This window comes from Electrophorus electricus, chromosome 24 (assembly GCF_013358815.1).
Source record: "Electrophorus electricus isolate fEleEle1 chromosome 24, fEleEle1.pri, whole genome shotgun sequence".
Taxonomy (NCBI): domain Eukaryota; kingdom Metazoa; phylum Chordata; class Actinopteri; order Gymnotiformes; family Gymnotidae; genus Electrophorus; species Electrophorus electricus.
In genome coordinates this window covers 4,240,640-4,264,206 of record NC_049558.1, presented here as the reverse complement: position 1 = coordinate 4,264,206, position 23,567 = coordinate 4,240,640, and the positions used below count along the sequence as shown (strand labels likewise).

Genomic DNA, 23,567 nt, shown 5'->3' with positions numbered 1-23,567 from the left:
GAGATCACGACTGATTGAATCAATAGCCAAAGAAGAATACCTGAAATTTGTCATTTCTCTCTCCCTCTCCCTCCCTCTCTCCCAGCCGAGAATGGATCAGTACTTTAACTACTTAGAGAAGATAGTGAAGGAGAGGAAGACTTCCTCGTGCATTCGGTTCATGCTCCAGGACGTCATCGACCTGCGACTGATTCTTAATTTCTTAATTTCTTAATTACAGCCAGTATTATCTCCTTCATTTCACACTCCAATTTGCTTGCACTAGACAGAGCTCATAAAACTAAAATTCACAGAAAACAAAACTTGGGCCATATTCTATCCTTTAAACATTTTCAAAGAAATAAAGTAAACGGCCCTTTTGAGGGAGTGAATACAGTATATCCATCTTAGCTAGTTAGATTAGCAACTTAAAGAATGAACAAAAAAAGAATAATAATTCCCACCAAACAAATGACATGGGGGTTATTACATATCTAATCTGTGCGAGATTAATGTTTTCTAAGGATTAGCATGAATTATTTAGAATGCAAAAATCATCTTGACTCACTTTCAAAAAATAAAACTAATAAATCCACAGAAGCAACGTAACAGCAAGGTACCCTGAGAAACAAAGCATGCGCCACCCAGTGGCTCAAACTGTTAACACTACCTTACAGTAATGAAAGATGTGTGTGAATTTCTTGAATGTCTGTGACACACCTTTTCTTGACAGATTTATAGATAGTGTGCTATGTATCAGCTTGAACATGAGCGCAGAACAGCCCCTCCTGCTGGTGATAATGGTGCATCCTCTTGAGCAACATGAATATCTAAATGTAATGTGCATACACTGAATTGATGTTTGCCCGTGTGTATCTTTAGCCAACGATAGACGATAAGATCCAGCTTGGCCCGCGAGCGGAGATGAACTGGATGAAAGGCAGCAGTGGAGGAGCTGGAGCCAGAGCCAGCGAGTCAGGTAAGCCGGTGGAGCTTCTACCGGGCCAGTGCCGTGCTTATGCTTTTTGCAGTGTGACAAAAGCGTCGGATTGTGATGCAGCTGTTGTCCATGCAGACACCCTGCGGCCCAGTGCCAGCAGCCTGAACCGCTACTCAGCCCTGCAGCCCTCGGCCCCGGCAGCCGCCCCCACATCCTCCGCAGGCCCAGACTTTGAGTCCAAGCGAGGCCTGAGCAGGTACCGCCTGGCACGGGTTCCGTCTTAGCCATAGGTCTCTATAAAGTGTCTGTCTGAGTCATTTGTCTCATTTAAAGGTGATTTTCAAATGTGTGTGTGTGTGTGTGTGTGTGTGTGTGTGTGTGTGTGCATGCGCACGTGCGCGTGCTTGTGTGTATCCTAGCCACAGGAGCGCAACGATAAGTCCATGAGTTTGGCCCCTTGCGGGTGGGGCCTTCCTCTGTGGGTGGGGCCAGTGAAGGGGCCTGTGAGGAGGCGCACAAGGACACACGCGTCCCCCCCACAACAAAACTGTTGCCCAGCACAGCCAGCAGGAGCAAACTTGGGCGCAGCCAATCCAGGGAATCTGGTGAGATGTGGATATGCACACAGGGTAGCACAACTGAACAGTCTGGAAACACGTGCCTTGGAATGTACATTAACTAACCTGTGCATGCAAGATTAATCAGTGAGTGGACTGTCCAGTTAGCGATGATGACCTTTATCTCTAATGAAGGTACATAAAGCCTTTGGATGTCTGGAGTCAGCAGTGCTATCAGAGCTTCGGCTTCGTGTTGCCTCATTCGTGTGCTCTCTTCCTTGTGGCAGTAAAACTTGAAACAGCGTCAGGCCCTGCTATGGACAAGCCTGCACTATCAGAGGAGGAGATGGAGAAACGCTCCAAGTCCATCATCGGTGAGTTTTTGTACATTATAAGGTATGGGTTGCTATTTTATGGGTGGGTGTGGAGTCCACACTGGAGAGGAGCCAGATAACACGCGACCACATGGGCCAGCTGCTCTATCAGCTGCTGCAGGCTGGAAGCCTCTCCAAACCTCAGTTCTTTAAAGGGTGAGCTCGCATTCCTCATCACTCATCTTATTCTGCCTGCTCTTTTGTAGCTCAGGAGACTAGGACAGCTTGAGTGCACTTGTGTTAGTATTATTATTTAAAAGATTGTCTGCTTTACAGTTTCCTTGTTAGTAGTTTGAGAAAAAATTTTAAGAGGAGGGAAGACTTTGAGAATTTGAATCTTTGAGAATCTCATCAACTTCTACTGCTAGTAAATGCTGTTAGACAACCACAAACCTCATCAGAAAAGCAACAGGCAACAGAGAGGATTTCCTGACATAACTTGCCTTTCTCCCCATCTCTGTGTTTGCCCAGGTTCTCAGAAACCCTTGAGTTGGCAGATGATATGGCCATTGACATTCCCCATATATGGCTGTACTTAGCGGAGCTGGTTAGTCCTGTGCTCCGCGAAGGAGGAATCTCTATGAGAGAATTATTTAGGTATGATGATTGTTTGGATCTCATCATTATTGCGAATGAGTCAACCAGTTTGCAAGTAATCTGTGCATGTGTTTTGCGTGCTGACATCAGTGTCTTCTTTATTCTTGGTCTTGCAGTGAATTTAGTAAACCATTACTCCCTGTGGGAAGAGCTGGGATATTATTTTCTGAAATATTGCACCTGCTATGCAAACATATGGTAAGCTAAAAATAAATTACAATATCAGTCTATTGGTAATTATTGCTTGATCCCTTCTTTACATGTTTGATCTTGTTTTTATCAGATATTGTCAGGTCATTGGTGCTTGTGTAGTTGGTAGTCATGGTACCTGAGGTTATAGCAGTTTGTGCTTTGGGTTTCTCTGTGCTGCAGAGCCATAGGAAAGTGGGAGCCTTATGGAGGGATTCTGAGTTGAGTTGGGTTAATTTCCTCCCAGACATGGAGGATGTGCCTCGCTTCATCACTGAGCAGGTGAGCTCTTGCCACCACTCCATCACACATGCTCAGCCGATTTGGATGTCACTGTGTAGCTTTAAAGAAACTACCCACTTTTGCAGTAATATCTTTGTAAATTAAGTTTGTGTGTCATACATTTGTGCAGCGGGTTACAACTGTGTGGCTTGGATTTGTTGAAGGAAATTTCGGCACTTACACTTCCAGTTTTAACCTCCACCAGAAACTAGACTTCAATCTGTCTGATTGCTCGAGTCTGGGCTGTTTGAATGACATGTATGTGATCTTGGAGGACACGTTCTAAAAGTGGGAGGCGAGCAAAAAACCCGACCGAGCAGCAAGGCAAGGGCATGGCCCTCAAATCTGACAGCATTTTTCACCTGGCTGTGCGAGTCCGAGGACAGTTGACCAGAGGGAAAATGGACGCATTTGCCAACGTGTGCTGAAGGTCAATAGTCATTGAAACAATAACAGCATCTTCTATAACGAAACATAATAAAAGCTTAAGAAAACATTATAAAATCTTGGGAAGAGTTCACACTTCAATGAGGGGCAGCGACAGGATGATTTAAACTTGCTGGAGCACTAAAATAAATGCCTGTATTATGTAATATTCAGTTTTTAAGTTTTTTTTTAAGAAAAAGACTGTTTACAACTATGTGCAACAAAGAAACAAAAGTTCAGACTCTAATTTATGTTTTTGACTTTCAGATTGTGTGGTTTGGGACAGAAACTTTTGATGGGGATATCAACTCAGTCAGGGTTCTAGGCAGGATTGACGTAGTTGTACGTCAGATGTTTAAGGTTATTATTTCAATAACCATGTCACCTTTCCTTCTGCTTTAGCTTGCTCTATGTGGAAACATATAATCCGGCAGAACTATGCATTCAGGAGACTGCTGAGATTACAGTCACAACAAGAACCTTGAATGGAAATAAAATGAGCAAATGGCAACTAGTGCAAAACACTAAAGGGATGTTGCTGAACCTAAAGTGCTTGTAATTCTTCATACTGATAGAGCAAATTTAAAGCTTGTAAATAAATAATAATAATAAAAAAAAAGATACATAAACACAAACCATGTTGATGTGATATTTCTATACATGAACACAAACGGTGGTGATGGTGTGGTTTTTCTCTGCAGTGGGTGGTGTCAGACAGCCATGCTACCAGAAACTAGAAGCACTGGACTACAGTAGGAAGTTGGACTGGACTTATTAGGGCTCCAAGCCCTATTGTATTTGTTAGGTGGCTTTCATCCTCTTCACCTTTTTTTGTGTTGCTAATTTGCAAACCAGTCCTAGGATTTTCACTCGATCTGAGTGAAATTGGTGTCGAATTATTTGCAAGTCTGAACCTCAATAATTATTTAAAAAAGCCTGACATAAAAAAAACAGCTGTCCTATTCCAGTCTAATCAGTAGTACAAAGGTCAGGCTTTAACTATAGCTAAAGTTAACTTTAGTTAACTTTAGCTGACTCTTGAACAACATGTTCAAATTTCATGAAATTTGAAAGACATACCAGTATTGATTCCGAGATAGATGACCAAATGTGACAGTTTTGTCAATATGTGGCATTATAATATGCAGATATCTGTTTCTTAACAATACTTTGTGACTATTCCAAATATGTGCAATAAGTTTCATAAACCTTTTAAGCCTGTTTTTTGATACCTAAAGTGGTTGGTCAAATGCATCTTTCAAACAAGTCATTGACCTAAAGCTACCTTCTAAATGTAAAAAATGCAGCTTCTTGGAAATAATTATAAAAAATATGTTTATTTATGTCAATCCCCTGGTGCAGGCTTTTTGTTAATTAGTTGGCTAAAACTTAGCCATAGAGTGTCAGATTATCACCAAACATCAATGGTGTATATAAACATACTGTGAATGCAAGCACATTTGTGGTGAACTGACCTTCCAGGGGAACTATATTTCTCAGTCATGTCAAATCAGAAAATTATGAGTTTATATAAAGCAATTCAGCAGAGAAAATGGAAAGACTAGTTTTAAAATACAACATTCCCAAGAACAAAACCTCAAAACCAACCACAGAGGCTAGTGAACTTAATATGGGATGTCATCAGTAGCCAAACTGTGTAGATTTGATAAAGTGATTGGACCTCTTAATAGCCATCTGCAGCTATATTTTCAAATGTAATTCTAATATAAAGGAGTTTTCATTTTATATATTCTGAGCGTATCACGAATTCCATAGATGAAGGAAATTAATTACATTTCACTAGCAACACAGCTCCCTTAATGGAATGACTGAGTACAGAAACTAGTGGGAAGGCCATAACCCAGAAAATAGCGCAGCCACAGCCTTCAAACCGGACAAACGTGCTTAATGACAAAGTTTTATTTTTTCCAAATACAAAACAGATTTACTCTCAATAAATAAACATTTGATCAACTGATGCAGAATGTAAATTAAAACAGTGACACAAGCTTTACTGTAGTCACTTAGCATTTAGGTTTGAGTATTTTTAGGACTTGGTGGGATGGTTACGAGACAATATTGGCATATTAGGAAAGCAGGAAAATACTATGGATGGGTTCAACACCTGATATGCAGACTCATTTAACTTTGGATCTTGAGTATATGCTACAGTAGATTTCACACCAATAACTTTGCAAAGATAAATGACCACCTGAATGCTAAAACATTTAATGGTAATGAATGGCTTATCCAAAATGAGAATTATGGAAATCGAGTCATCTTTGGAATAGAGGAGCATTAGGCACATACTGATAAAATGCTAATAAATTTTCAGACACACATTATCCCTCATGTAGTTAAATCAGACTGGTGTGAAGAGGACACATTGCATTTAAACAGACAATTTGTGGAACTTTTAAATTATATCTTGTGTAAACCGTTGGCTTCTGAAGATTGCTTGGGCATATTTATGCAAGGCTTATAGTCCCATTTCATAACTGAACAGAATTATCATTATATGTAAAAGAAACTAAAATCACAAATTCACTGCGACAAGCACCTGAACGACAAGTTTTTGACATACCTTGAAACAAAACCCACATATATGTAAAAATGAATTGTAAACCTGGTGCTATGGCACATTCTTATTAGCCTTTCCTGGTCAGAAGAATCATAACCATTTGTGAACATAATTTATAAAAGGTTGATGTCTAGCTAATTGTGCTTGTAATTCATCCAAGCAATTCTTCAAGCTGATTGTTCCCCTATGAGACCATGACAAGGCTACCAGACTGAAGACCATTCTTTCCTCACTCCTTAGGAATAACTGTGAGCAGAATACAGTCCCTTGGGGCTTTGAGGAGCAGCACAGGTTCCCTGGATTCATTGCCATAACAGGATGTGAAGAGAAATCAGTGCAGGAGTTTTGGGTATTTCCAGTCCTTTCCAGCTGTGGCGCTACAGTCTCCAGTGGGAGAGGCTATGAGTCTTTGAGCATACTGATGCGGGCAAAGATTTTCAGTGCAGGCCCTAGCTTGATATTCATGGCGCTCATAAGATGGTCTTCTTTCAGCAGCAGCAAGGCCTGACCATCGATCTCCTGAGCACGGAACTCCTCAGCAATCTCCTGGCAGCCTGAGAGTGGAAGGGGAGGATCAGAGTGACAAACAAAAAAACACCTAGACCCAAGGGGATAATCACTTTGTTCTGTATATTCATAATATTTGTCATTTAAAGGTTCTGTAAAGAAACCCATGTTCTTTGTTTAAATTAGAACTCCTTGTGCTTCCGTAATTCCTCGTCTTCCAAGGTAGTCCCATGGCCTACCTGGCAGGGAGCAGATGAACTCGTAAACGTCCGCCACCTTCCATTTGGCTGGGTCGCTGGGCAGGAAGGGCATCTCTCTGCCCTGGTTCTCACCATGTTCGGGTCCCCTGTCCCTGCGTGGCCTCTGGGCCCCAGAGCTGGCTACGGATAGGGGTGAGGGAGGCTCCTCATAGCTGGACATGTCCGAGCACTGGGTGGACTCTCCATGACTCAGGTTGCAGAGGCGAGGGGAGGAGAATGACCCTGCTGGGACTGTTTGACTGCTGGGATTCTACAAGAAAACAGAGATAAAGCGAATTCAACATCTGCTCAGGCAGCGAAAAGAAACACTGTAATGGAAGATAGTAATTTTACTAATCTGTACTCGTTTTTTGGCCTCTGAACTAGTGTTCTGGTGACTGTTACTGGAGGCTTTCTGTTTCTTGGGGTTCTCAGGAGTTGGTCGTCTTGGAAAAAGGCCTATTCGTTTTGTGCATCCCACATTATACCTTCAAATAAAAGACTTTCATGAGTTAAATACAAACAACCAATACACATATTCAAACAACTCTGAACTACAGTTGCTTATCAGGATTTACACAGACTTATGTTCTTAATACCTCTTTGCACATACTGTAGAACAAAACCGCTTTGATCTTTTGAAGTTGTAAGCAAAGTCTACTTTCCCACACAGTTCACATGAGAGTGTTGGCTCCTCCTGCTGGTTCTTCATGTCTGTGAATGTACAAGGTCAAAATTTTTACAATGAAAATGGAAAAATGCAACTGTTTTTACTCGAGCACAACACTGGCATCTTCATTGCTCCTCCCTGGCTTCAAGCAGCGATCTCGGAATGCTTCATTCATGATTCATTTAAGATTACAATCCAGTGGTTCAATATCCTGCCAGAGAGGTACTCAAGTATGTCTGGATGTGAAATGTCAAGGTTATATGACCATACCTTGATGTGAGATATCCTCCATTTCAGAGTCCACTGTGTGAGAGTCCTGAGCCTTTTTCTCTAGCTCGGAATAGGACTGTTGCTGTTGCTTCTGCTTCTTAAGGTTTTCAATCAACAATGACGGTCGCTCCACCTGGAATGAACCATGAGCTTGTTATATTAAACTGCACAAGACCGTAAATTAACACTTGTATTCATTCTGCATGAACTGCGCCTCACTTGAAATGTCAACCAAATTTAGCAGTAAATACGGTTCTGCAGTTAAAAGTGTCCACTAGAGGGAAGTATGTTGCTACTGATAGACGACAACAGCTAAAAATAAGTCTTCATTGACCCTACTACACCGAGCCCAGATACAACACAGACATGCATAGACCTGCATTTCCAGTAGTTGGCTTCAAAACACTGAATGAACTTGTCAGCAACATGGTGCAGATTCCAGCATCATGTGACACGACATTAAGCACGCATCTAGACTTATACAAATACACAAGTATTTGGATAAGATAGGACAGGTACTCACAGGGAAAGGCTCTGCTCCCTCCTGGATAACGAATCCCTCAATGACATGAGTGAGGATCTGGGGCTTAACAATTGCTTGGGGTGTTTTGCTCTCGCCATTTTGAGGAGTACTGCCGGTCACAGTGGGTGCATTGTTCCCATTGCCCGAGGTCATGGCTGGAGGTATGCACACACCTGGTTTAGCATTCACACACTCCGCAGCACCCGTGCCTGTAGAGAGGACAGTGTCCATCAACGTGCCATCTTCTCTTTCCTCGCGCCCGTTAACAGCGTTCAATGGGGACACTTCCCAATAACCGCTGAGATAGCCCCACAATGACAAATATCAAGTTTAATAAAGATATCCCAATAAATCGGACAATGTTATGAGACTGCAGCTAGCCAACTTTTTTTTTTTTCCTGGTTGTTCTGAATAGCTTCCAATTCAATCACCTCTATAATATGCCGATCATGGCCACTTTATTCGCATCAAAGATGGCTAAACTCCAACCCTTATTACATCTGAACAGACATAACGTTTACGCTGATGGCGCACACTAAAAGAAATATATATATATATCGGATATGTAACTTTAGCAACTGTAACGGCAGCCACTGCCACGCTTCCTCCTGTAATCTGTTTACGCTCAGTGCTGGAGGTTCGATGTAAACAACGACAAAATAGCTAGAGTAACATTCGGTACCACTGGATCTCCCATTTCCAGCGAGGCGGGTAGCAACTCTGCAACTTTAGCATTTTTTACTTTTGACAAGGTTACACTAAATCCAGTCGCTCACGTACAGGGGGGTCTTCACAATAGTCAGTAGCGCCCAGGAGCACACACGCCTTTGTTCCGCTCGGCTACTCACGAAGAGTCTTCCCTCACAATTTCCCAAAAAATGCAAAAGCGGGAAAGTGGAAAAACATTCCAGAACTCGCGTGATACTTCACGGTAATCCGCGCACGTTACACAAGACGACGTACGAGACGCGCCGTGACCCAAATCTAACTTTTAGGAAGGTTTGCTTGCTTTAACTAATTCCGCCCGCATGCGCGGCGCACGCACAACTCTAATTCTCTTTGTATGGGGGACTGAAAGGAAACACCGCGCCGTCACGATTGGCGGACCGCGCTGGGAATTCTGTCCAATGGGAACGTGTATTTACAACCAAGCCTTTATGTGATTGGGTGAAATGACTTAGCGGCTCCATGACAAATTCACAGGGTATTAAAAAGCGTCTCGGCTGATCTCAAACGAACTGGAATCCCTAAAATAATCCCAGAAATGTCAGAATCAAGTAATTAGAAGCCATCCTGTAACTTAAAAGTGATCCTGCACTTGTGAAAAATCCAGTCATATCTGATCTGCTTTTAAACTGATCATTGTTGGCTGCAGAACATTATCACATAATCTATTACCCACACAAAGTGTAGCCCAGAAACAAATATTTTGATAAGAGGGTCTCGGTTTCCACGTGGAATGAAAAAAGCGAGAGTGACACAGTATATGTACTGAAATCAAATCTGCCAGTAGATATGGAAGGCTACTCAATCGCTCAGTTACCAGTAGGGAGTCGAAACAACCCAGCTAAAGCTCTTAGCATGGCGAGATAAAGTCACCTTTTTGTGACACTGCTTTATTGTCAGTAGAGATGGACCTTTACATTTGATTCACATTTTCTGTTTTACTCTGACGTCGTAATGGACCAGATACAGGCATACATTTTAATTTAGTAAGGAATGTACACAGTTGTCATAGTTTATCTTTCACATTTGTCCAAATTTTTGTTTTTTTATGTTTGTCCTAATAGACAAAATTCTCTTTAATAATGTATTCCTTATCTTCTCGAAATCTTCTCTAACCCCCCCCCCCCCCCCGCCCCCCTCCACCTCTACCCTGAAAATATAACATTCCTTGGTTATATTTAAAAACAAACAAAAAGAAAATATCTCAAACCAAGCACATATCCTGCAGCATGGAGCCAAAACCACGAAAATACACTCTTTAATTTACAAATAAGAAATAAAATATGATATGCAGTAAAAACATTTATGGATACTTCATACAGAGCTAACTGCTTTGACCTATACATTACAAGTTGGCTTGACATGATTTATGGTTTCTGTGCTTTAACTGAGCAAACAAGAACATCTCTCCAGACTGTGGCCTAAAAAGCATTTGGGATCCAGTCCTTTCATAAAAGACTCATTGATCATCATCCATATGAATGTCTGAGTGGATAGGCCTCCGCCACACCTGCCAGACAGCTAGAGTGTATCCACCTTTATTCCCCCAACCTACTGGGAATTACAAAGCTGCACCCCTCACCCCTAATTATGGCAAAAGCTGTCACGTTCTAGCAAGTGCCTGGACAGGACAATAGATACTGGGGCGTGACAGATCTACTCTTCCGCTTGAGGGGAGAGACAGAGTAGGGACAGCCTTTGTGTTTCAGATGGCAAGGCTACAGATGGCAGTGACACAGTAGTCACTGTGCTCCTACCCATTTAGACCAAGCTTGGCACTTGGACAGAAGTTTCCGCCTTTGGGCTTTAGGCGTGAATGTTTCTTTCCATCAAATTAAAGCCCAGCACTTCATCTTTCATAGAAATTATTTGCACATGATGATATGCTTAAATAGTCTTTATCTCAGCCAAACCATGACAGTGATCCTAAGAAGAAGATGAAACATCTATGTTGAGCTATCAAACTACATTTTGTGTTCACATGATACTTTAACAATAATTTTCCAGTCAGCAATTATGATGATCCCTTCATCAACTAAATCACCATATTCAAGCAAAATTGCATGAATTCTATTCTGTAAACAGCTGAAGCTGAATAGTAAATGAGAAAAATGAGTCTACCTTCCGAGCTCCTTGTCAGATGGTTATGATCAGACAGGCATTGTTCTATGTTGGCTGGCTCTTGCGTGGGTAGGGACAGCAGCTGCTGTTCACTTGGGGGATTTCTGGCTGCAGGAGGAGCAAAGTTATCCTTATCAGCATCGTCCTGCATCACCACGGCAATCTGGGAATCAGCCAGACAAAAGGACACGATCAGAGAAGATGGATGCAAGCGGGCCAAGCAATGGGCAAATCCACTTTCCCCTCACTTACCTGGGCTGGTGAGGGCTGAAGTGGGAGCCCAGTGGCTGATATCTGCAGCTGTTTGTCTTTGGTGGGACTCAGCAAGGAGCTCTGCCCGATGTGGGTAAGCACCTGAGGATTCACAGAGGAATGGAAGATGGCGGCCTGTTGGCAGGGAGCAGGTGGTTTTGGAAGTGCAGGGATGGCACAATGCTGGCTTGCAAGGGCAGGCTGGAGGGCCACAGCCTGCACAGTCTGGGCTTGGTCCTGGATGCTGGGCTGGACAGCGCCTGGCTGGAAGAACTGGCCTGGGCTTTTCTGAGACAGCTGCGACTGCTGCTGGATCAAGAACTGCTGCTTGTGCTGGAGCAGTTGATGGGTCTGGATTTGTGCGTATGCTAAAACAAGAATAACAGGGAGGCAGTGTGAGTGTGTGGCCACATGAAATGGATCTCATAAAGTTTTTGTGTCTCACCAAGGAATCAAATTATATTGAAGGGAGTTATAAACATATTGTAGCTGTTTCAGGTGACAGAGAGTTTTTGGAATACACAGAGGATGCCACACATAAACTGGAAGTATGGCTAATTGGGTATAGAAAATAAACTTGATACAAACATCCGGTCAAGTTTATTTTCTATAAAAATTAGTAATGTGCAAGGGTGATAAGGACTGGGTTGTACTGTAAAGTTAAAGTTATGGTTTAGCAAGTAGCTTTTGGTATAACTCAAGTCCACCTTCAATTAGCAAGTTATTTGTTTTATTAGCTGTATTCATACACCCAAAATATTTGGCATTCTTATGAATAGCCAAAATTACTCTATTACTCAAGAGCCGATTTTCCGCTACTGTTGGTGTAAACCTATTATTGAGAATAGTGTGACAAATAAAGCTCAGGGCACCTCTAATTTAAGTCTCAGTTCTGTCTGAGTAGTTAATTCTGAGTAGTGTAGTTAATTCTGAAATGTGGTCTTATCATAAGAACTCATCTTAAAGAAAGTAATAAAGGTATTACTTACTCTCTTTGAGATGAGTTCTTGTGATAAGGCCACATTTAGATAGCACAACCAGATAACCATTAGTGCTGAGGTTTAACAGAAGGTAAATATATCAAATATTTGGTACAAAACAAGCAATATTTTTCCTGTTGTTATCCTAAGATGTTAGCATCTAACTGGACAAGTCTATGGTGTGAATATATTAAAAATAGCGTAGAACATTTCACACTGTATTCTGTATTCCATATTCTGAACCTCATGACTCCTTTGGCAGAGCTTAAGTCTCAATCTATACTGTCAACTTTAAAAACCACATGACATAACTCTTCTCATCCACATGCAAAGAAGAAAAGAAGGGAGTTTTAATAACTGAATTCAAGATAACCACATAACCACTTCTGGTCCGCAGTCACGCTCTAGTAGCCATTGTTATGTTCATGGAATGTTATCCTCACCATTTTCTTATAACCTCAAGCCATAAATATGTGAGGCATCGCCATGCGCAAAATCAGAGAGGTTCAAAGATTTAATCTATAGCTTTGGCATTAATAGATTATCCTTCTAAAGAAGAAAGTAAAATAAAACAAAAAATATCTTTGTGCTCCTGAGAATGCAGAAGTATAACAAAAGGTCTTCCTCTCTCTTTGCTGAAAGATACCTGACTTGCATGTAAAGATGAATGGAAGGAACAGGTCTCAATTTCAGTTTTAGTCACTGGGTGGAGACTCCTAAAAGGCCGCCACACAGAGATATTAAGATGGTTTAAGAATGACTCAGACCTTTGCTATCAAGTGTGCAATGTCTGGTCTGGTGTTAAACTGAGCACAGTGCAATATTCTCTTGTAATCTTTGATAGCCTGCCAAGTTCAAGGAAAGGAATGGAATATCATTGGCTCAAATGAGAACCTTTCTTTGAACAAGGAAGACTCATTGCTTAAGTTGCACGTTACAAAATAATTTACTCTTGCTCTTCAGGCACCCAGTTCTATTAAACAGAGCCACATACTGAAAAAAGAAACATCTGTAACACGCCCTGGCTTTGAGGAAGGAAACAGAGAACAGCAATTATTCTGGTCTATGTATTGTGCTTCAGGGACAACAAAAACAGTTGCAAAGTAAAGAATGAAGCTGACCAGTTTTAGTTTATTCAAAGGGTCACTCAAGTAGATTCACTGAATGAATATAAAGACTGTAACAGCACGTCATAATTGAACTCTAACGCTATGCTTTTCACTAGGCCCACCAGTAGGAACTGACAGGATTGCATTTTTAAAGGATGAATACTGTTTTCACATAATGACCTGCCACTTTGATTCAAATGATTCTACTGACCCAAGATCCTGGGTTGTCTGTGCTTCCTTATGACACTGGAGATCCAAAGAGGTCCACCCACCGCACCTAACCCCCTCTACTTTCTCACTGGAGCTGGTCTCACATCTAGGCCCAGAGGGTCGGCCCAGAAGACGTCTGGTCCTGTTTAGGGTTCACTCCAATCACGGGCCAAATGCTGCAGTGAGGTGCATGCTCCTGGTTAGTCACTTTTTAAGTTTAATGAGTTCCTCATGAAGAAAATATGGGTTGCTAAAAGGGCTTTTCTGATACACATCCCTATAGATTCACACTGCTGGTCTTTCTGGAGGCCCTTCCTCTCTGCATTTACCCAATATAGTTTATACGCCAAGGGTCAGTGTAATAAGAGAGCACTTTTAAAGCTTCTGTGCTGCAGGAAGAAGCTGGCCATACACCAACAACGCATTAAGAGTAAAGGCACTGTTATTGTAATGCTGGATTGCACAGCTCCTACTGGCTGCATCCAGCAAGAGGAGCTCAGTATTAAGACTGATATTGTGGCTGTTACCTACTCAGTCTGTCAGATTCCAGTTGTTCCGCTAGTTTCTCATACTGAAGCTTAACCTCTCTGTCCAGTTTCTTTAACAAGATGCTCTTTAACAAGATCTGATGCCCTCAGCCACAATTAACACTTCAATAGCACTAATGTAGTTCACTTGTAGACTTGTTTGGTGCAGTGTGGAGGTCTGGCTAGCTTTATGGGCAGCTCACTTCTATTACTATGACCGTGACTGATGATGTGTTTGGAACATAATGGTCCAGTCATTCTATATGAAGATGGAGGAGGGATGAGAGATATATGGGTGTCAGACTTTAGCTGCACAGCTGTGTTACTGTCCATTCATGCTGCCCACAAGATATAATTAAGGGTTCCATGTTATTATGGCTGGTTAGTACCATTATTACGCTATAAAATTTAAGATCATCATATAACACTGAAGAATGATTACTTTATTTTGATGCAAGTTTCTGTAATATGTGAAATAAAGTGTTCCATAATTATCTGTAGAATGCAGCTTAGGATACTAAAATCTTGCATATGCCAACAATAGATATTTATATAATATCAACACATCTGGCACATGCTCATCTCTACGCTAATAACTATGTCATCATGCTCAAAACTGGCATCAAGTTCACAGCTTCTTTCCTTTCCTTTTGCCCTCCTTTGACAAACCTTTCCCAGTAATGGATTACTGGTACGCTGCCAGATCCATCGTGTCCATTCTGTACCTTGCAACCTACCCATATAGAGGAAAAAGCTAAGTTTTGTGCTTTATTATAGGTCTCCCACCTCGGTATGTCCTAAATACATGGCTCTGACTGATGCTATTTTCACAGTTGTGAGTTTCTTTTCATTTTTTATTATGTCCGTAACATGCAGCATATTCAAATAGGCCAAATGAGTCATTTGGAAAGCATGATGCAACAGCTAAGAGTATTTTCATTCCTCCCTGCATTTCTAACGGTGGGAAAACGCGGACAAGGTTGCGGCATCTTGTAAAAGCGTGTGGGTGGCAGGACTCATACTGCTCCTCTTCCCTCAGATGACCTCTGAGTGCCATCCCCCACCGCATATGCTATGACTTTTACCCTACTGAAACATAGTGTGGGCGTCAAAACTCACATATGACCGGGCTTATATAAATGGTATATCAGTGACTCAGAATACCTAAATGCAAGGTGCTGTTGAAATGGAATGTTGTTTCAAGGTCAAACATTGTTTGTTGGACTGAAAATTATCCGCATGAAATTATGCACTGCTTGTTCGTTTGGAAGCTCCCGCCGTGTATGTGGGAGAGATTTATTCTCAAGCTCACAGAAGCGAGTACATCTGTCTCAGTGTTAAGTGATATCCTGAGAAGGAGAACTGATGGTATCTCTCTCCCCCTCTCTTTCTCTCTGTTTCTCCTCATGAACAAAAGGAAGTAACACAAGAAGAACTATATCCAGTCAGCATATATTAATGAATATATGGTATAGTATTAGCATTTTGTTTTATCACTAATATTATAATAGCTTAACATGCATGGAACTTCATATTAAAAACATATTTATATAGTGTAAGATATGCATGTCAAAAGTTATGGAATTGTGCAAAAAGGGGGCTATATTAAAATATAACTGAAAATTAAAGGCCGCCATAACCACGTAAAATAATTAATAATAATTCATAATAACTAGCACATATAAACTCATTATAATGTATGATTTCTGCAGATCTCTCTCGCTCTCTCAGATCAAGTGTGTCTCCACCCACCCACGGCCCTCCACACTAACCCATGCTTCAGCGCAGGCTTGTTCAAGGCCAGCTGCTTCACTCACTCTTACATATCTCTTCTTCTTCCTGTCCTGCTGTCACACTGAACTACAACATGGCATCTTTTACTGAGGAGTTGGACAGAAATGGTGCCTTTAAATGGAAAGCTTTCTACCACATCAGTCCTGCTGAACAATACAACTGAACATCACTGATTACATTCAGTAGTTTCTTCAAACACTTAAACCAATATAATTAACCTGATTGTTAATAATATTGATTCACCATTTAGCTGATGTGTTTATCCAAAGTGACTTATAATTCTGAGTGAACACAACTCGAGCAACTGAGGGTTAAGGGCCTTGCTCAGGGGCTGAACAGAGGTAACCTAGCAGTGGTGGGAGTTGAACTGACAACCTTCCAATTAAAAGTCAAGCACCTTAACCACTGAGCTACTGCTGCCATATTAGTTCTATGCCAAAGATGATCAGCTGTCTTACCAGTGTTGATGAGAGGATGGGTACTCGTTGTCACATTGTGGCTGACATGTGGACACAGCCCACTGGAGATGTCGTTCATCTTCGATGGCTCTGAGGAAGCATCTGCTGGGCTGGCCTTTACTGCTGTTCCTGGGGGGCCCAAAGGGGCCGGTGGTACCTGGGAACCGGAGTCAGGCTCAGGGCTCTTTAGCTGGAGCCCCGTCTGTCCATGCAGGGCCAGTTCAGCTGCCCCTCCAGCACACTGTTTCATGCTGAGCCCCTGTAGCTGAGCCTGACTGGGGGAGGAGACCACTGCCCCCTGCTGGCCATGCAGGATCAGGTTCTGCATCTGAAAGGAGAACACAGCTCAAGGAACAGTGGGACTTGCCATACGCACATTTATGTCTTATGAGGACTGGCGTCACATGACTGATATGAGTACGGTACCTGTGCGTTGGCTGTCTGCTGACTGACTGACTGTGAGGACGTGTCTGGCTGGATGGTGGCAACTGCGGCAGTTGGAGTGAGTATGAGCTGTGGGGACAAAGGAACAGCACGTCCTAGGCTCCTAGCTACTTGCACAAGGTTATTTTGCTGTGCCTGAAAATCATACCAAAAAATTAGTTGTTTTTTTTTGTTCGCCACAGGACTTTGTGGAAACAAATTCTGATTCCGTTGTTCAAGCTTGATTGTTTAAATATTAGTCTTAAAATAGATACTAGAGTGCCTATTTAAAAACAAGACCAAGAGTTTGAAGAAGTTACGTTAAGCCTATCCATACCATTAACTCTCAAAAAGGTTTCTCCTCACATCCTGACATTACCCAGGGAGTTCCTGAATCGTTTTGCTTGCTCTAAACCTTTTTTAGCAAGGGGATGAAGGATTTGCCAACAAAAACAATTGAAATTCGCCAACCCAAGTCTCATTTGTTTTCTAAAATAACTGGTGCCCGACGCAGAGGTACGGGAAACCTTCCATCAGAAAATGAGAGTATCCCTCATGGCCCTTCTATTTCTACTCAATTTGCTCAACAACTATTCCTGTCTAATATGTGCATGGAAAAACATTACACTCCCTCCCACTAAAAACTGTGGGTTAGCCATAAAAAGTAAATATATACTCCAGCAAATATATACTCCTATTAATTTCTATCCGGACAGTGGCATGCAATAACATGTCAGAATCATTACAAAATGGTATAAAAAGACATACATTACACCATTAGTGAGTTGATGGCCTTAATTGTATTGCTAGTTTATCGAGCTGTGTGTGTGTGTGAGTGTGTGTGTGTGAGTGTGTGTGTGTGTGTGTGCGTGTGTGTGCCTTAGGGCATGTACATCGGCAGCATCTTACCATCTGTGCCCGCAGGTACATCTGTGCTTGGCTGGCGGTGAGGGTGGGGGTGGAGGAGTTGCCCAGGAGCACAGTCTGCTGCGTAATGCTGGCCGGAGAGGAACCCGCCCCCTGAGCTCTGCTGATCAGCTGGGCCGTAGCAGCCGGAGAGCCGGCCAGCTTGATCTAGAAGAAAAGTGGAACTTCCATAAGTGAATCTGCAGCCATGAGGATGTAGCCGTTAAGTCTGCAGCGACGGTATCCATTTTAGAGCTCTCTTAAATTGCGCCTTCAGTGTTTTCTCTGCGTGATAGTGAATTAACATGCCAAGCGGCCAAAAGCATTTAACTGTGGAACGGAAGAGAAGAAGGAACCAAAGACTCTGTAGTGTGCCACGTTATACGTTTGTGAATGAAATCTACGGCTACAGAGCAGCGGGCAAAAATGATATCGACAGTTAATTATGTTGAGTGAGATGTCAGTGTCAGGCTTTCTAATGCTTACAGTGGTTTGGAGGACACGGCCTGCTGAGATGAGGAGAGAGAGAGAGAGAGAGAGAGAGAGAGAGAGAGAGAGAGAGAGAGAGAGAGAGGGAGAGAGAAAGAAGAGAGAGAGAGAGAGAGAGAGAGAGAGAGGGAGAGAGAAAGGAGAGAGAGAGAAAGAGGAGAGAGAGAGAGAGAGGAGGAGGTCATAAGTCAAATCCAACTCTCATTAATCAATGGTATGAGGTCTACACATATAAAGACACCACACATGAAGGCGTGAGTATCAGGAACATCTCCGTCCTCAGAGCTGACTTCGCAGCATACCGTTCATATCCACACAACAGCACAAAAGGCATCTCCACAGTTATACAAAGCAACCGACTCAATTAAAACCTGCACATTTTGCAACCGTCTTAAACACATCTTGGATTTGCACTTGGAAACTGGATTTGGTTAGTGTGCACACTAATAACTATGTCTGATTAGCTCCCAGAAGCTGTATGCCGGAAAGAAATAATTTCCTGAGGATTAGGCAATGGGGCTCTTGTGTGTTTTAGCTTGAGGGCTCACAAGTGCAAAAGGGTGGGTTGTGCTAACTATGGTGGATTTTTATGAAATGGCTGAAAATGTTACAGTTCAGCAATGCTTAAATCCCATTTCATGTTCTAACATGTTTTACCCTCTAAGAACTGCCTTAAAGTTCTGTCTATTAGAACCAAAAAAACAAAAATGCTTCTGCTAACAAATACAGAATGTGTTTCCACCATGCTTTGCCATGTTTACCCAGCATTCCTATTATGTGCGTGTGGTGTTCTTCCTAATAATGGTTTATGCCAACTTTGATTACATCTAATTAGGTTGCCTGAGGGCATGTCTGCTAATCATATTCAGAATGGTAGATGTAGGCTCGTCATATTTGAGAACATTAGCTGAAACCTCTAGCACACCTGTATGGACTGTTGTTTAAAAAGTCACTGGTATGGCACTGGTGCAGTGTGTTGTGTGTGTGTGTGTGTGTGTGTGTGCGCGCATGTGTGTGTGTGTGTGCGTGCGTGTGTGTGCACATGTGTGTGTGTGTTTGTGTGAACGTGTGTGTGTGAGTGCGCGCATGTGTGTGCGTGCGTGTGTGTGTGTGTGAGAGAGTGTGTGTGTGTGTGTGTATGTACGTGTGTGTGTGTGTGTGTGTGTGTGTGTGAGAGAGAGAGAGAGCGTGAAAGTGTGTGTGCGTGTGTGTGTGCGCGCGCGTATGTGTGTTTGTGTGTTTGTGGGTGTGTGTATGTGCGTGTGTGTGTGTGTGTGTGTGTGTGTGTGGGTGTGTGTAAGAGAGTGTGTGTGTGTGTGTGTGGGTGTGTGTGGGTGTGTGTGAGTGTGTGTGTGTGTGTGTATGTAAGAGAGAGTGCGTGTGTGTGTGTGTGTGTGTGTGGGTGTGTGTGAGTGTGTGTAAGAGAGAGTGTGTGTGTGTGTGTGGTGTGTGTGTGTGTGTGTGTGAGTGTGTGTGTGTGTGTGTATATATGTGTGTGTGTGTGTGTATGTGTGTGGGTGTGTGTAAGAGAGAGTGCGTGTGTGTGTGTGTGTGTGTGTGTGTGTGTGTGTGTGGGTGTGTGTAAGAGAGAGTGTGTGTGTGTGTGTGTGTGTGTGTGTGTGTGTGTGTGTGTGTGTGTGTGGGTGTGTGTAAGAGAGAGTGCGTGTGTGTGTGTGTGTGTGTGTGTGGGTGTGTGTAAGAGAGAGTGCGTGTGTGTGTGTGTGTGTGTGTGGGGGTGTGTGTGTGTGTGTGTGGGTGTGTGTAAGAGAGAGTGTGTGTGTGTGTGTGTGTGTGTGTGGGGGTGTGTGTGTGTGTGTGTGGGTGTGTGTAAGAGAGAGTGCGTGTGTGTGTGTGTGTGTGTGTGGGGGTGTGTGTGTGTGTGTGTGTGTGGGTGTGTGTAAGAGAGAGTGCGTGTGTGTGTGTGTGTGTGTGTGTGTGTGTGTGTGGGTGTGTGTAAGAGAGAGTGCGTGTGTGTGTGGGTGTGTGTAAGAGAGAGTGTGTGTGTGTGTGTGTGTGTGTGTGTGGGTACCATACCTGTTGCACTGCAGCCAAGCTCAAGTGTTGCTGCTGGAGGGCTGCTGTCTGCAGCATGAGGTGCTGCTGCTGTGCTGCGTACATCTGCTGCAGGTACTGAGCTGCAGTACTGGGCTGCCTGTGCAGGGCCTGCTGGATCACCTGATAGAGGGAGGGAGAGAAGAGAGCGAGGGAGAAAGATGAGAGAGGAGAGAGAGAGAGGAGAGAGGGGAGAGAGAGAGAGGAGAGAGGGAGAGAGAGAGCGCTGTGTAAGGCTAAAAGGTCTACTAGTGCTCAGAAGGCAAACTGCAATAGCATAATTCTGGCAGGCATATGCTACCATTTCTTGCACTCTTCCTTTTTTCCGAGAATGTAACCACTCCATATATAAATAATTCTTTGGAAAGTATTTCATCAGGCTAAGGAAAATTCCTGCCCCGCTGGTCCACTTAGCCGCAGAGCTGAACGCCATTGTGCGGCATGCGGGGTCACAAGCCATCCATCACAGCAGCTAATCAGTCAGAGCAGAGAACAACACAGCTCCACTGCCCCCCAAAGCCCACCAGTGCCTAATGGGATCCTAGCAGCATGTACCCTTTGCGCGCAGATCACAGGGCAGCTGAGGGAAACTTCCCTTTTAATTTAAGCAGGATAAGAGGTTGCTTATGCGATATTAACCCTAAAAGTCCGACTGGATTTCAGTGTGAAATGGCAAATAATATATAGCAAGCTGCCTTTAGCTATTGCATTTAACACGATCTTTTTCTCTGTCATATTATATGCCATATTCTGTGTTTCTTCATTTAGTTATGTAGGATAATGAACACATACTTTATTTCTCACATTACCATTACATAAGCAGACAGAGAAGAGAGGTTTTTCAGAACAGAAGAGAAAGATGTTTTTCAGAACAGAGCTAGGAACAAAGAACATTTAGTGACATAATTCAGTTTAACAAGCAGGAAAGAGTTCCAATTAAGAAACAGACAACTGAGAAAACTCTTAACACAAAAGTTGTACCAAAGTTCTGTAGCTGTATATTCCTCTGTCTTGATAAGCCGCTCGACGTTATACACACTGTCAGCTGAATATGACAAATAGTCCAAACAAGCTTTTCCACCAAAACCTTCTCAAAATTCAATATTAGCATCAAACTAGTAGAAAAGCGTCTTCGAATCAGTATCAGTAGTCCTCTAACAACAGAGCTGCCTTCTTGAAACGTTCACACCCATGTACTAATGACGCTCTTCGAAATCAAAGCACTACGACCTGATGTAACAGCCACTGGACAGCATCAGCCGCTGGACAATGCAACTGCTCCAGCAGACGGGCCTTGCCCTGTGTTCCCAGCATGGTGGCGGTAAAGACAGAAAAGGAGGACTCCTCTCCCTCTGGTGTGTGAAGGAGTCCGAGCTCATGCCAGCTCAGCAGCAGATGTAAGCTCAGGGCGAGCTCTGGCTATTTGTGCACACTCATGAGTGCATGCTTCAGGCAGTCCTAAGGTCCCGTGCAAACCGGGCTAAATGAGGAAGTCCTTCAGGCCTAGGACTGCCCTCCCTGCGTAGTTTCTGAGTAAAACAGACCTGCACTACTCATTTAGATATTTTTAAAAATCTATTGTTTTTTTAATAAACAATCCCAAATTTAAATTTTAAACTAGGTGAATTTTAACTTGTCATGTGACCCACATCTTACCCACATTACTAATATACTGCACCTGTTAAGGTGCAGAAAAGTATTTCTATTGGCTACTGTCATCAGTTAGTGTTCAAAGTTTATGATGGTACTTGTGTTTGCCTGCCTGTAGAGGGCAGCAGAGGAGCGTGCCGTACAGTTGGCTAGTTCAAGCTCTCCAAACCGAAACCATTCTTTCCCAGCGAGGAGGCAGCACTATGTCTTTGTGTAATGGAGAAATGTCAGCATGAACATCACAAGCCAGAACGATTCTACTACATAGAGAAAAACAAAACCTGAAGCCCAGACTTCAAATGAAGAAGACTCCACAGAATAACCGCAGTGTACTGTAAGCAATAGATATAGAGGTAAAAATAAAGAAAAAATGAAGTACACAAGGTTTGGACATTTTGGACAGAGGTCCTCTGCAGGCAAGGTGAAGTACCTCTGTCTGAAATGTACTGTTTCTCTGGAAAACTTCTCTCTCTCTCTCTCTCTCTCTGTATGTGTGTGCCTCTCTTAATTTTTCTCAGAGCTGTGTACATACATATATGTGAATTTCTAGCTGTGAATTTCTAGTTGCACTTTGCTTACACAGCTGATGAAGGACCTCTGTCCAAAACATCCTGTTTCTCAAAAAACTGAATGTACTCCACCGCAATGTTGAATCTTTCTCTCTCAGCAGGGAAGACAGACAGACAGACAGACAGACAGACAGACAGACAGACAGATAAATAGATAGGCATTACCTGTACTGTCTGTCTGTCAGGGATTCTTCCATAGACAGATATCTGTGGCAGCATCTGTTGTCTGCCGGCTATACTGGCATGGATGGCGCTGGCGCTGGCGGAGCTGGGCGTGGCGCCTGTGTTGCTGGGGGCAGCAGTGCCAGTGCTAGAGTTCACCGAGGCCTGCTGTCTGTCCATGGCGGCCCTCTGCCCTGCCTACTTCTCTTGAACTCCTCTCTCCTCCACCTGCCACGCAGCCTGGAGAGTGATGAGAGAGAGTCGCTCCTGGTCGGCTGCTGCAAACAAACAAAAAAAACATTCGAGCAGTGGTGGATCAAATGATGTGCATGCGTCAAACAATATTTGCCATGACAGGAATGTACGGCATGGGCAGTCCATCGCAGCAGCCATCATACGTGTGCGATACACTTCTCGTTGAGTTAATTTAAGCACGCTTACAGTGGCCGGCTCTGTGGTGCCACATTGAGACCGCAAGGCAGAGCGAGCATGTTAATACCATGCCTGTGCGACATCCTAACCCCTGGCCCGAAGGTGAGAGAACACAGACTCAGGTTACCTACTAATCAGATGCTCAGCTGTCGCTAAAGAGAAACTCAAGCAGAATGAATTGAGGACTCCGTCACCACAGAATCACCACACTCACACAGCGCACGGAAGGCAGCAGGAATGACAGAGAGGGAACAAATGTTCTGCTGCAACTCCTGTACTCTCACTGGAACTGATTGCTTTCCTGAAGACAATGATCTGCACATGAGCATTGCAGTGAGAGTAATTGTTTATTTACTACTCTAAATCCAGTTATTAAGCTCCTCTAATCTGTATTCCATAGCCACAAGTGCTCAGTAAAGTGTTTGTCCCCATCAGTCCATGGGGGGGGGTTAACTGAGATGATCACCATCATTGTGCTGGGATCACCACGGGGAACATTTGCCATGACCTTCCACCCTAGGTTTGAAAGTCAAAGTTTGATCAGCTATAGAGGCTGAAGGGCGGGACCAGTGA

General features: G+C 43.1%; 2 protein-coding genes across 6 annotated transcripts; one reads left to right on the top strand and one right to left on the bottom strand.

The window, feature by feature from the left end:
• The first annotated feature begins 1,897 nt into the window (after positions 1-1,897).
• LOC118240729 (eukaryotic translation initiation factor 4 gamma 3-like) lies at positions 1,898-3,204 on the top strand. Its single transcript, XM_035522649.1, has 5 exons — positions 1,898-2,006; positions 2,322-2,447; positions 2,564-2,645; positions 2,820-2,918; positions 3,124-3,204. Exons 1-5 carry the CDS (start codon positions 1,942-1,944, stop codon positions 3,202-3,204), a joined length of 453 nt encoding a protein of 150 aa, XP_035378542.1. The 5' UTR covers positions 1,898-1,941.
• Positions 3,205-4,670: 1,466 nt separating this feature from the next.
• phc2a (polyhomeotic homolog 2a (Drosophila)) lies at positions 4,671-21,458 on the bottom strand. Of its 5 annotated transcripts, none has more exons than XM_035522505.1 (14): positions 21,163-21,458; positions 20,164-20,304; positions 18,127-18,149; positions 17,644-17,808; positions 16,738-16,890; positions 16,312-16,639; positions 11,234-11,601; positions 10,982-11,144; positions 8,135-8,343; positions 7,612-7,744; positions 7,271-7,385; positions 7,036-7,159; positions 6,672-6,942; positions 4,671-6,479 (listed from the first exon to the last, which is right to left on the bottom strand). In XM_035522505.1, exons 1-14 carry the CDS (start codon positions 21,290-21,292, stop codon positions 6,325-6,327), a joined length of 2,478 nt encoding a protein of 825 aa, XP_035378398.1. In that variant the 5' UTR covers positions 21,293-21,458; the 3' UTR covers positions 4,671-6,324. The 5 variants fall into 5 exon arrangements, with proteins under 5 accessions (XP_035378398.1, XP_035378399.1, XP_026853947.2 ...); XM_035522506.1 differs by having other exon boundaries at positions 4,672-6,479; positions 16,738-16,824; positions 21,163-21,432; XM_026998146.2 differs by lacking the exons at positions 17,644-17,808; positions 18,127-18,149; positions 20,164-20,304; positions 21,163-21,458 and adding an exon at positions 17,072-17,089 and having other exon boundaries at positions 4,676-6,479.
• Between the last annotated feature and the right edge of the window lie 2,109 nt (positions 21,459-23,567).